Here is a 13,346-nt window from a genome sequence, read left to right as displayed (position 1 = left end):
GTTTTTATAGGAATGTGTGTTTATCTGAGAGATGAATGGATCTGCCTTAACATCACAAATCAAAGACTAGGGCATTCTTTCCTTCTCACGCATTTCCCACTTTTCTCGCAGTGTTGAAAATATCACATCAAATTCAAAACCGTTCCTGACTTTTCAAGAATGTGTGTAGGATCCATTGATTGTTTTTCCAGGTATTCATTCATCCATCCACATGCTTGTCAGTGCAGGGGTCACTGGGTGCATACAGGAACAGGGACCACTTTTGTTTGTTGTGTAAAGTTCATTATATAAAATTTATTTCCAATGACAATATCAATGCAAATATAGCACTACAGTGATTTCCAAGGTACACCGTATCTTACCATATCAATAGAGTATATGGCACTCGTATAATGGCCACAGTTTCAGAAGACACACAAAACCAACAGCCTCTGTAAACTATTCTGGAAAAATGGTAGCCTGTACCTCGGGTATCGCATCAGTCCATGACAATAAGGTGATTACTTGGTATTTAAAATCAAACTGGGCACAATAGGAAGTATCATTTGGAGCATTTCAGTGTAAGGAATCTCTGCATGCATTGCACTTGCCCATTTCCTCCAACTTGGCCTGTGTTTTTTATTTTTATTTTTTTATGAAAATGGACTCAAAAGGMTTAGAAAAAGAAAGAAAAAGTAAACCTCCAACACAAGCAGATGGACATAAACAAAAAGGAAAAGGCCAAAGAGTGAGTCTTAAACATTTTAAATAGGTCTTTTTTCACTGGATGTACTGCACTGTACAGTTTGGTACTATAACTATTATTAAAAATAATAATAATAATAATAATAATTAAAATAAAACATCAACCAAGAGACATTCAAGCGCCTTAATACTATTACAGGAGAGCTGACTCTTCAAGGTACAAACTTCATTCCACGTGGCTTTCTGGAAACCCCCGACCCCAGAAAAAAAAAATGTAACAATAAGCATCATATTAATAATGTTTATCATGGCAACACTATGTAGTCCATTGAACAACACGGGTATTGAAATAGCAGCAAAGTATTAAAAATGTTAAGACCAAAAAAGCTGTTAAAATCTGTACATAAATAAAAGTGAATGTAGAAAAAGGGGATCGAATAAACAACATAGCTTAAAGGGAATCTTGCATAAAATTATATAAACAACTGTTTGTTTTTGTTTAGTTTTTTTTTTCCTCTCCAGAGGGCTCATTGTTTATAAATCGAACAATAAGTAATGCATGGGCTGTCTGCATCAGGTACTCAATTCTCTTAGTAAAAAAAAAAAAAACAAACAAAAAAAAAACAAGTGAACAAAGTTATGTTTATACAGTCTATGCTACATAATATGTATTGATTACAAGTATGAAAATGGAGATAATTGCTACATTTTCAATACACTTGTACATGTCTATTTACAGTACATCAGGGTTCTGAATTTCTCCTCTAAGCAATGCTTTGTGCAGATTGTTCCAGCATTCGGGTTGAGGTGATCGATGCTCACAGTCTCATCAGCTGCACCGTGTTGCGCAGTCTTTGAGCTGATGGGTGTCAAGTGCTCGGTGGAACGGACGCTAATGTGCAACTGCGTTAAAAAGCATGAGCGATGACTGGAGTTTTGTGTACCACTGATCTGTATCTGACTACACTCGGCTGGACTAACCCAGCCCCAGACTCGTCCTATTATCTTTTTCCTACAGCCACACAGGACCGTAAAGTTAAGATCTGTTGGACAAGATCCTTGTTTTCTCTCTTTTTTTTTGTCTTACGGTTACAGCACTGCTTGTCTATTGGTGACATGCAGAGTATGACACAGTAAATATGACTTCTTCAAGTCTCAGATATGTATGTTAGGCTAGCTGACACAAGATTTATTTATTTATTTATTTTTTAAATATGTTGCTCAAAAGTTTGCTTTTTTTCAGAGCGTATTGCTGTAAAATTGCAGAAAAGTCGAGAAAGTAAATAGATTTACATTACAAATATGCAAACGGACACAGTAGGTAGCTTTTACTTCTCAGTGATGATTATTTGCATCCACAATGACAATCTATTGATACCAAGACATCTCATATACATTCACGATTTTCAAGAAACACTTCGATAACTTATCTACGAGTCTCGTCTGCTCTCCTCTGCAGAGTAGTTTCGATGCTTTGTTGAAGAAAGTACATGATTCCCTTGTGTCTCAAGTAGTCAGGAGGATATTTGGCAACACCAATCTAGGAAAACAACCCACTCTGTATTAGCAATAATAAGTGGTGTTTTTAGTGGCAAAAAAATAACTTGTTGGCAATCAGAACACATCAGTGCAGTACGTAGTACAGAGAAAATACAAATCAGTTGGGTAAGAAATGAACTTAGTCTGATTGTAATAACTACATTTCTTCACCTCTTTTTGTAGTCAAAGTTCAACTAACCAGTCCCTATTACAATAATAGCAAAGTTTGCATTTGATATGCAATCTGTCTTCCTTAAAGTAATTTCTCTCCCCAGACCGTTTGAAAGATGATATTATGTAATCCGCTTCTCCTGGGGTCAGATAGCCGTGTCCCACACGACGGCCTGCGGCCTCTGACAGGGTGGCGTGCCAGTCTTACGAGGCTCAGGTGTCCGTCTCCAGCTAGGGAGGATGGGCATGCTGTCCTGCTTGCACAGGCTTTTGTCGGGCCGTCTGTGTGCCTTAATCTCCTTGCACAGGCAGCGCTTACGCTCGATGACTTCAAGCAGCTTGCCGTCCCTCTGCGTCTGCGACGTAGACGACATGGTGCCCCCGCCAGCGGGAGGCTGTCCCTGTGCCAGCTGGGCAAGCTGCTGGAACTGCAACTGTAGGTGGTGCTGTTGCTGAAGCTGCTGGAGCTGCTGCTTGAGCTGCAGCTGCTGCTGGTGGAGCTGAAGCTGCTGCTGCTGCCGGGACACGCCGGGGCCGCTGGGGCTGCAAGGAGCCTGAGACGGGGCCACACCGTGCAGCTGCATGTGAAGTAGAAGGTGTTCGTCAGCACATGGCTTTCTATAGTTTTAATGTCATCACAGTGCACTAATAAATGGATAGAATCTTTGCACGTGTTTAAAAAAACAAAAAAAGGTTCACTTTCCACAGACAGCCACCAGGATGTGCTGTGGCTGCATGTTTAACAGTTTGACGCTCAAACGCATGCAGATAGTCTCTGCAGCACAGTCAAACTGCGTCAGCACTTGCAATAGAGCCAGAAACTGGGCAAAAATGTGATGCTGGGAGACTGCAGTTCACACTCCTGATACAGCTGAGTGTGTTCTCACATCCGCAATGTATTCCTTCCTGACTGCTTCCATTTTTTTTTTTTTGTCGTCACATACCCTTTTTTTTCCCTTCACAGACAAACCAGACCCTTATTCTGCTCGGTGGGCATAACTACCAGCTATAAATAGATCTGGAGGAGCAGTGTCTCCAGCAGAAGGGTGAAGTCGTAACGAGAGCAATATTAATATTGACTTCAAAATAAACTGTGTTTGAAATTTACTAGTGTCTGCAGCTGTGGGGCCAGATGTGATATATATTCACCTGATTTAGGGCTTCTCGTACTGGTAGACTGCTCTGTCTGTGGACATCTCCTCCACCCACCTGTCTGACTCCAGCAGCAGAGGAGGAGCGGCCCAGCCGCCCCACTTCTGCAAGGAAACAAACGTTACAGTGCATGCCAACTTATCAGGATACTAGAAGGAAACATGGTCGGATAAGGCGGACATCGACGGTGCCCTCGTTCTGTGTTATATTTCTTTTACTACTTGTACATTATTTATTTTTCCAACCAAGCAAAAGATTTAACCATGAATGGTTTAACCAAAAATAGAACATGAACACTTTTACATTTGAAGTGTCCACAAATAAGTAAATTAATTGTGAAATGATAAGAAATGAAAATACACTTGTGTGATTAATAAATATATTTCCCACAATATTAGATGATTTATGTCCCACACAGGGTCCAACAGTAAATTTTAAATAACTGAGATAATCTTTCTAAGCATGTTTTAGGCAACAACTCAAACAAGAGACAATAACTACTGTACAGCGTCATTCAAAGGTATTCCTGCTCCTTGCAGTGTTGCAATATGAATGCATTCATTTGTGATTTCATTATATCGACTAGGACAACCAGAAATAAAGCAATAGATGCTTCTCATAACTTTTTATCAGTAAATATTTGAAGACTGTGTCACAGATTAGAATTAAATTATCTTTACTCTGATACTCTTTAAGGTATTGTCTGAAAAAGGAAAGAATGAAGCACAATTGCAACCCTTCATGTAAGTGTGGGAGGACGAAAAGCAATTGTTGAAAGAAAGCAATGAGTTTTTTTTTAAAAGTATGCCCCCAAAAAATACACAGATATTTGATCCTCTAATTTGATCTAGTAATTTTCAAGGGGTGCTAATGCAATTGCAAATCACCGCTCATCTATTTTCAGGGATTCCTTCTAAACAAAATACTGTAACTACTAGAAAACATCAGGTGTGCTTACCTCCGTTTCGACAGGCAGGGAAGGTCTGGCAGGGAAGAGGAAGTCCTCCTCTGGGCAGCGCTCTGAATCCCGGGCTGCTGTCCACACCAGCTAACGACTCGCAGTGACCCAGAGCCCTGCTGGTGGCGCCACTAAAGTGAACTGGGATGCCTGACTGGCCGCCTCGAGAGCCCAAACCGAGATCCTCCTTGTCCATCCTCAACAGTGCATCAGCACTGCCGTTCCAGGCCCGCCCTTCGTCCTCTGAATCAGGGAAAGGAGCATAAGTAAATGAAAATGAAACACATATAGAATCACTGTTTTCTTCTTTCTTTTCCAGCAACTTATAAATAGATCTGGAGGAGCAGTGTCTCCAGCAGAAGGGTGAAGTCGTAACGACTCAACAGAATCAAAAGATTCTGTTGAGGGTTATAAGCAGATAATATGCTGTAAAAGGTAATTGTTGCTTTGTCTTAATCTAGATTAGTTGATTTAGTGTCAGAGGGGCCAAAACAAAAGTGGCCCCTTAAAGCATTAAATGTCCCTGTAACAGTTTGTGCAATAATATTTTGGAAACCTGTAGACATTATAATATATGTATTGTATTATTTTTTCTTTTTTATTGAGTCAATTATTTGTACAGGAAATGACAGTGGGAGTGGGTGTATCAGCAATAATCCTCCTGCTTGAAACGTGCACTGAGAAAGCAACATATAAGGTGTAGAAAGCAGTGCAACAATTTAGCATAGCGTTAAATCAAATTGCTGTGGAACTTTATTTTGTTTCTTTTGATTGTTTTCACAGGACGTTGCTTTATATGAAAACGTTTCTTAGAATCACCATTTTTGAAGATGGAGTTGTTAAAAGATGGTAGAAGTCTTTGGTCTTGGTCTGTCTCAGACTACAAAACTAAGATCATCTGGATTAGCTAAGAGAGTCATCGATTGCAAATTACCTGCATGATAACTTTTTACAAAACCTCACTTCAAAAATTCAAGCCTTATTGATTCAAATTGACGACTTACTCTCCGCGTCTCTGCTCCCATGGCTAAAGGACAGCTTCCTCTGCATGGGCCAGTAAGACCCGTCGTCCGCAGCTAAGCTGACGCTGCTGTCCCAGGGCATGAAGCCAACTTTTGACTGCGATGAGGACCCGCTGTTGCTCTTGGACAACCCCTCGCCCACACCAGTAAGACTTAAAGGCTGTTGTAGAGACGGCGTCTGAGAGCTGGCTCTCAAGCTCTCATAGGCCGGCGGTCTCCGGAAGCCACTGGACGGGTAGGTCCACAGCAGCGGGCTGTCTGAGGAGGGCGGCTTGTATGCTGGCAGACCGTGGGGTGTGTGAGAGCGGAGGTGTGGGCGAGAATGAGGACGCTGGGAAGAGGATAGTGGCGTAGGAGTGGAGCTGGTGCTGCTTTGAGGTGTTTGGCTGCTAGTGGTGGTAATGCTCTCTATCGGTAATGAGTGTGGCCCTCCTTCCCTATCTCTATCTCTATCTCTATCTCTATCTCTATCTCTGTCTCTATCTCTGTCTCTATCTCTATCTCTTTCTCGGTCTCGCTCTCTGTCCTTATCCCTGTCTCTGTCCCTGTCCCTGTCCCTGTCCTTGTCTCTATCTCGCTCCTTGTCCCTGTCTCTACCTCTGTCCCGGTCTTTATCCCGCTCTCCTTTGTCAGACTTTAGGAGGAAGCTCACACTCTTGCCCTCCTTGCCCGTACATGAGGTTTGCGTCTGGACTGTTGCCTGGTTGGATGACTGAGAGCTGCTCTTGGTCGGAGCAGGGGAGTCTCCTCTGTCTGGCTTGCGGTAGTGATGATAGTGCGAGGGGCGATGGTGAGGATGGTGGTGGTGATGGGAGAAAGGGGAAGTGGATTTGGAGGAGGGAGGTAGCGGTGTGGAGTGGCTCCTGGCTCTCAGCCCGGGAGCAGGGCCTAACTGGGAGTCTCGGCTGTATTTGTCCTGCTGTGACGTGCCACCTGATGATTCCTTGGACCCTGACAGGGAGGTGGAAACATTAGAAGAAGCCGATGAGGAGGTGCTGGCTTGAGCTGTAGCAGTGGATGTTTGAGTTTTAGCACAGGTGGATGTCTTGTTTTGAACCCCAACGCCGCTGGAGGCAGCTGCAGGCTGAGGAAAGGCTAGCAGTGGGGGTCGGTGCTGCAGGAGATTGGGGAACGGTGCCGGGATCTTCGTGTTGGACTCGGATTCGGATTTACCTCCTTGCAACAGATAAGGAGTTGGAGCTCGTGGTGTGTGGGGACTGGTGGAGAGGACCTGGGGTACAGGAGTGGAGGATGCAGAGGAAGGCAGCGGAGAAGAATGGGAGATGGACACCGTAGCTTTGGGTTTGGAGTAGGACGGAGAAGAAGATGAAGGGCGAGGGAGAGAAGAAGAACTACTGGAGGATGAGGTGGTGACGTGGTAGTGCTTTGAGGCTTTAAGCTTCTCATGCTTTGGCGGGAGATGCCTCTGGGACTCTCTGTCCTCCTGATGTGGGTATTTCATCTCCTCGTAGATCGCTTCACTCTGGTCTGAGTCAGAGTCGGGCGTGGTGGCCACGGGAGTGACAGGGTGGGGTGTGGCAGTCTGGCTCTCTCTGGTGAACACTTGGCCCACCATCTCTATATAGACTGGCTCATCCTCTCCATCTCCTGTCTGAATCTGAGAGTCTGCTGCCTGGAAGGGCAAGGGGGTGGCAGAAGGAGGCACACGTGGAGGAAGGGGCTCAAAGGTGAGCTGGGTACTGGGACTCCTTTTGGGTTTCAAAGGAGGCACCTTCTTTGCTCCAATCTCCCCAGAGTCGGACTTCTTCATTGCTGCGAGACATAACAAGTCTTGTTAAAATATAAACAATTTTCAACAGAGAATTTGACCAAAACACACTTCTGCTTACAATTTTTCTTCTCTGAATGTTTTCCTTGTGAGTGGGAGCTTGAAGAGGGTGGCGGGGTCTCAGGAGGTCCTCTGCTGTCAGCAGACGAGGAGCTCAGGCGGGTACTTGGATGGCGTTTGGGTTTGGCCGGGGGGCAGCGGCCACCGTGCTGCGACTGGGTGTCAGAGTAATCTCCATTCTCGAGGCTCGTATCCCCCGCACCAACAGCGTGGCAGGACTGCGAGCGGGGCGCCATGGCCGAGGCACAGGTGTGAGGGGACAGGTCCTGGGAGGCCGGCATGGTCATGAAGCCCATCCGGAAGTGCCGTCGGAAGGAAGCCAAGTCTCGAACTTTTCCCACGGTAGCCGACGGGTCGTTCTGAGTGGAGCTGCAGAATAAGGTGTGGGGGATACAGGAAAAAAGAAATATTGAATGAAGGGGAAATCAAAGTTAAGTAAAAAACATGTTTCTTTCATTTGTACTGACTTGTCTCTTATGTTGCTCTCTTTTTCTCTCTCACTCTCATTGCTCTTCAAAAATTCTCTTTACATTGAAAAAATGCCCGCAGGGGTTTCTCTGCAAAAGGAAAGCTGTGCCTCTCAAATGCTTTTCCTTTTGTTTGAACTCAGAACACCCCGAGTTACAAATTCAGTTCTCTTGTCTAAAGTAATTTAGAAATGTATGCTACTCTTAGAACCCACCTGTGTTCTTTACATGTTTACGTCCAGAACACAGACCTGTCGCCTGAGCAGAGGATCCCCCGAATCATTTAATCTGTTACCGTGGTAACAGCCAAGATTCTTGTATTTGATGCTTCAGTCTTTGAAACAATCAATGTCAGACAGCCATAAATAAAGCAGACGGCAGATTTGTTTATTTGTCTGCTATAGTAAAACAATGATCCGACCTTTAATAAGTTGACATACATATCAACACTTGCTTACGATAAGGTTTTCAGTTTGGATTTTGGTTTAGGTAGAGCAAAACAGACTAAAATAAAACACAAAATGATTATGGATAGAGAGGAGGGATTTCAGATTAGTTTGTCAGGTCAGTGGTTCAAACTGTGAAGGCAAAACTGTGAAGATTGGTGACCCGCTGAGCTAACCAAAGGTTTATAAATGTGTTCTGACAAGCCTCTGCTTGCTTCTTTGCTTCATAAACAGCCACTACTGTTGAGTAGTGTGCTCTTCAGAGGGGGTGTTTCGCTGCTTCACCCCTCATCAGCATGAGACAAGTCCCTGTGGTCATTATCGACAGGGTTACTGTGAATATTCAGGGCTCAAGAGAGTGAGAGTCTTTCTGTTTTTGGAGTTGCTCACATACGAAGCTTTGCAGAAGGGTTATCAGGCCTGAAGGTTTTCCACATTTCGTCTTGCTGGAACCTCGAACTTTGATTTGTTTTATTGACATGTTAAGTGATAGACAAACACAAAAAGGTACACAAGTAGCAAGTGGAAACCAATTTTTTTTATTCACAAAGAAGAAAATTTTATGCTGACACCTCTAAATAAAATCCTGTGTGATCAATGCCTTGGAAGAAACCTACTTATTAAATAGACTCCACCTTTGTGGAGATTAATCCAGCGTTCCTATAAGGTGTCAATACACCACCCGGTTCTACACCACCCAGTTCTACACCACCCCACCTGGTTCTACACCACCAGGTTCTACACCACCCTGTTCTACACCACCCGGTTCTACACCACCCCACCCGGTTCTACACCACCCTGTTCTACACCACCCGGTTCTACATCACCCAGTTCTACACCACCCGGTTCTACAACCCCCTGTTCTACATCACCCAGTTCTACACCACCCAGTTTACTTATATAGTGCCAGTTTATAACAAAGCACCTTACAAAAAATTTCATTCTAATCCATTCCAGTTGACCACAGCTATCGAACACACAGTTCAGTTCATTATTTAAACTGGTTTATAAGGTTTTGTATCAAGTCACTGACTTGCAGGAATCCCTCTTACTGAGAACGCATACAGCGACAGTAGAGAGAAAAACCTCCCTTTTAACAGGAAGAAACCTCCACCTGCTGGGTCAGATGGAAAACTTTGTTAATAGAATAATAACCATTAGCTGCTCACTCCAGAAATATAGCTCTAAAGTGTTTTATGCATTTTTTTGGGTGGGCGGGGGGAGGAAAGGGTGTAGAAGTCTACTTTGCAGTTTGTCAGAAGAAGGGCAAATGCGTGAACAAAAAGGTGCTCTGCTAAAATGAGACCAGGGTTTGAGGTGGAAAGCTAACACTGAAAATCACCTTGTAAACAACACCCACACAGTGAGCCATAGTGGTGCCATCGTCATGCTGTGGGGAAGCTTCTCTGCAGTAGAGACAGGAAATCTGGTCCAAATTAATAGAAATGTGGACAGTGCTAAATACAGAGCAAGGAATGAAGAAGAAACGTAATATCCTGCAAACTTGGGGCAAGGGTTAAGCTTCAGAGCTACAGTGTAATTGTTTCCATCAAATCAAATTCATGTGTTGGAATGGTCCAAAGTGCACAACTAATTTCAAGAAAGAATCTTTCGTAAGACTTGAAAATTGAATTTCAGAGACACAGACTGAGCCAGAGCTAATCTGAATGTGGAACACCTTCAATATCTCGATGGCTAATGCAGGTACAGACGTAACCCAAAACACTTGGCTCTACAACCAAAAAAAAAAAACATGCATCATTTTTACATTTCTAACTACTTTGCCTAAAATGACACATTTTAAGATAGACGAGACGTACAATGCCCACACAGAACCAGAGTGCCAGGCAATGGGAGCTGGCTGTTTGCATTAAACTTCGTGAGCATCAACAGAAGGAGCGCTGAGGCTGCTCATCTCTGAGGGAATACGCCGGCTCTTATCTTCCCCTCCTGTGTGAGGCAGTTTGCGCACATGCATGCGCTCTAATATGTGTGCTGAAGCGCCAGAGTTCATTTGCATCTCCTCAAGAATGTTTGTGCCCTTGAATGCCTGTGGAGATGTTCTAGTGACTCCTTGCAATCGACATAGATACTCGAAGGCCAAATTTAGCTCAGGACAGAGGCTGAGCATCTCCCTTCTCGCTGCTTGAAGAGCTCTCTTTTTTCTTCCTCCTCCCCTTGTTTCTTCTAATGGCAGAAGCTTCAAAACGAGACCAAAGACGGCTCTTCAAAGAGTATCAGGGCTTATACCTTTTTTTATTTGCCCTCCCTTTATTGCGGCTTAAATCAGCAATCTGCTGTAGCTAAGGTAGAGATAAATCAGAAGATCAATAGCCTTCTCATATGTGATTTTTCAATAATAAAAAACAAAAGAAAGCCAGAAGGCAAGAAGAATAAGCTGTTTGGAGGGCTTTTCACATGGCTCTTTATCTTAATCAGACTCCAGCTAAAAATGTCTTCTTGACAATGAATTGGATTGTTTGGAGGAACATGGTGGTGATCTTTGTGGATCTTTGTGGTCTGACTGTTATGTGGAAACCAGTTTGAAAACAAGACTAGAACAGATAAATCAAAACCAATGAAAGAGACGTTCTAATAAAGTCCAAATATCTAACAGGAAACTCAAGAACCTCGGATTTGGAAACAAACAAAGTTCCCTCGAACGTCTCTACACTGTTTCGTCTTGACCTCCCAAACTTCAGTGTGTTTTTATGTAACTGGTTGCACTTGATTTTATCAACTGGCATCAGTAATTTCCAGTCTTACATCTACTAAATACATTTTGTCTTGAGCTTTTAAATTCCTACTTGCTATACAAGTACAGTCGCATCATTGTGATGGTTCCATTTTTATATTTTTACCGTTTTTTACTTTTAGTGGTATTAGCTGCGTGTTACTAGCTTAGCGAGTTTGTTGAATAAACTATCTAGCTGTACGACTGAATTGTTTTAAAAAACTTCTATACAGAAGAGAAGTTGTCTGCATTTATAAATGCAGCGCTATGACATCTTCTATTATTTTAATGTATGACCAAGGGCGTAGGAACAAGTTTATCATTGGGGGGGACACATATCGAAAACTTGAAAGATCCGTAAATAGCTTGAGCAAAAATGTCAAACAATGGTGTCATCAACGTGTTACTCTAATCTGACCCCTTGTAACGAGTAATCTAACGTGTTAGTATTTACAATCCAATAATCAGATTAAAATTACCCAAGTTAAGTATTTGTGATTATTTTTAGAAAACACATATTGTTGCTTTCTTCTTTTTCTTTGGGGAGATACGTTTCATATGTAACACCAGCGACACAAACGTAAACGATGGAGGGGAAAGAGATGCACATTTTCTAGCTGATGGATGAATTTTTCATTGAGTGATCAAATTACTCTTTCAAACTAACTACACTATATATGTGTGTAGACCTGTCACAATAACACATTTTGATTTTTGATAAACAATATTATTGTTGTTTTTAGACCATTTTTAAGTAATAAATGTTAATGGGAAAATTATAATGCAAGAACACAATCTGAAAGATCAGTAAACTTAAAATTATAATAAACATTTAACACTGCAACTGGAAGGCATTTTAAATATCCAAAATAAATAAACAAAACGACAAATAAAATGAATTTTGAAGTCTTTGTAAATAAAATTGTCCTTCAAAAAAAGGTTTAGCTGAGACCAAAGCACCAACCTGAAAGCTTTTATCATACAGTTTTTTGTAGAAAGAAAGAGAAATAAAAAGAGAAGTGATAAATCATGCCAATGGAAATGATTGAATTTGTTTTAATTTATCATGAGCACGGAGCTCGGTTCATTGTGCGCGTTGAAACGGACACGCAGTGCGGATCACGCGCCGCTCTCCCAGGCGGCTCCAATGTAAACCTTAACTATAAACCTTGGTGCTGGTACAGTTTATAATCAGTTAACTCACATTGTGATTAACATTAGAGTTGCTACCTGYAACTAYYCTGGCTCCCTGGCTGGGCTGGCAGTTTTGGCGGGTCTGAATCGCTGCCAACAAAAACTCCGCTTCATCTCCAAGACGACGAACAAAATGTGTCCAGTTTTTGGTTTTTCCTTGCTCTCTTTTTTCCTTTCTTCTCACTTTGCCGCTCCACTCCATTTCAAAAGAGCAGAGCAAATTTTATGTTTTTTGAACAATTACCATTTTTGTTGCTAAGAGATGAGTATGTTTACTGGTAACCAAGTGCCACGAAGTTTTTATGTTTTTTGAACAATAACAATTTTTGCTGCAAATCTGTTGCTAAGAGATGAGTATGTTTACTGGTAACCAAGTGCCACGAAGTTTTTATGTTTTTTGAACAATAACAATTTTTGTTGCAAATCTGTTGCTAAGAGATGGTTGTGTTTACTGGTAACCAAGTGCCACGAAGTGAACTTCAGATTCTTACTTTTGCGAAATTTGCCAACGGTAAATGTCTTGTATCTTAATCAGATAAGCGTTATTTCGAAAGAGCTTTTGTTTTATAAACTACTTGTTATTAATTAGGTTTTAAAAGATAAGTGGGTTTTTTTCTGGTAACGAACTGCCACGAAGTATATATCGAGATTTTTACTTTTGAGTTGAATGTGTTAAATACATTTATGAACAATTACACACAAAAAAACTATTCTGCAAAATTCACCAACTGCACAATTCTTGTTAGTGTAAAATAAGTGGTATTTCAAAAGAGCGGGAGAAACATTATATTTTTTTATCAATAAGAATTTTTGCTGCTGCGCTTTTAATCTGTTGCTTAGAGATGATCGCGTTTTCTGGTAACCAAGGTCCACAAAGTTCCATAAAGTAAACGTCTGAGAGAGAGCAGAAGAAATCCTATGTTTTTTGAACAATAACAATTTTTGTTGCTTATCTGTTGCTAAGAGATGAGTGTGTTTACTGGTAACCACGAGCCACGAAGTGAACTTCAGATTTTTACTTTAGCGTAATTTGCCAACGGTAAATGTCTTGTATCTAATCAGTAAGCTTTATTTCGAAAGAGCTTTTGTTTTATAAACTACTTGTTATTAATTTGGTTTTAAGAGATAAG

At 41.9% G+C, this 13,346-nt stretch overlaps 1 protein-coding gene across 4 annotated transcripts in view; it reads right to left on the bottom strand.

The window, feature by feature from the left end:
• Window positions 1-279: 279 nt before the first annotated feature.
• The window catches only part of nyap1 (neuronal tyrosine phosphorylated phosphoinositide-3-kinase adaptor 1), a 45,954-nt gene continuing 32,887 nt past the window's right edge, over window positions 280-13,346 (bottom strand). For 2 of the 4 annotated variants that reach the window (XM_017308634.1, XM_008427633.2), the window contains exons 3-7: window positions 7,377-7,744; window positions 5,509-7,299; window positions 4,505-4,747; window positions 3,544-3,650; window positions 1,756-2,972 (exon numbers count right to left, since the gene is read on the bottom strand). In XM_017308634.1, the coding sequence (XP_017164123.1) occupies window positions 2,541-2,972; window positions 3,544-3,650; window positions 4,505-4,747; window positions 5,509-7,299; window positions 7,377-7,744 (2,941 nt within the window). In that variant the 3' untranslated portion in view covers window positions 1,756-2,540. Of the gene's footprint in view, window positions 2,973-3,543; window positions 3,651-4,504; window positions 4,748-5,508; window positions 7,300-7,376; window positions 7,745-9,630; window positions 11,428-13,346 lie in introns of those variants that run through there. The other 2 variants (XM_008427634.2, XM_017308635.1) reach the window with 2 other exon arrangements.

This window comes from Poecilia reticulata, linkage group LG14 (genome assembly GCF_000633615.1).
Source record: "Poecilia reticulata strain Guanapo linkage group LG14, Guppy_female_1.0+MT, whole genome shotgun sequence".
NCBI lineage: Eukaryota > Metazoa > Chordata > Actinopteri > Cyprinodontiformes > Poeciliidae > Poecilia > Poecilia reticulata.
The sequence above is the reverse complement of the archived record's forward strand: the minus strand, read 5'-3'. Positions and strand labels throughout refer to the sequence as shown.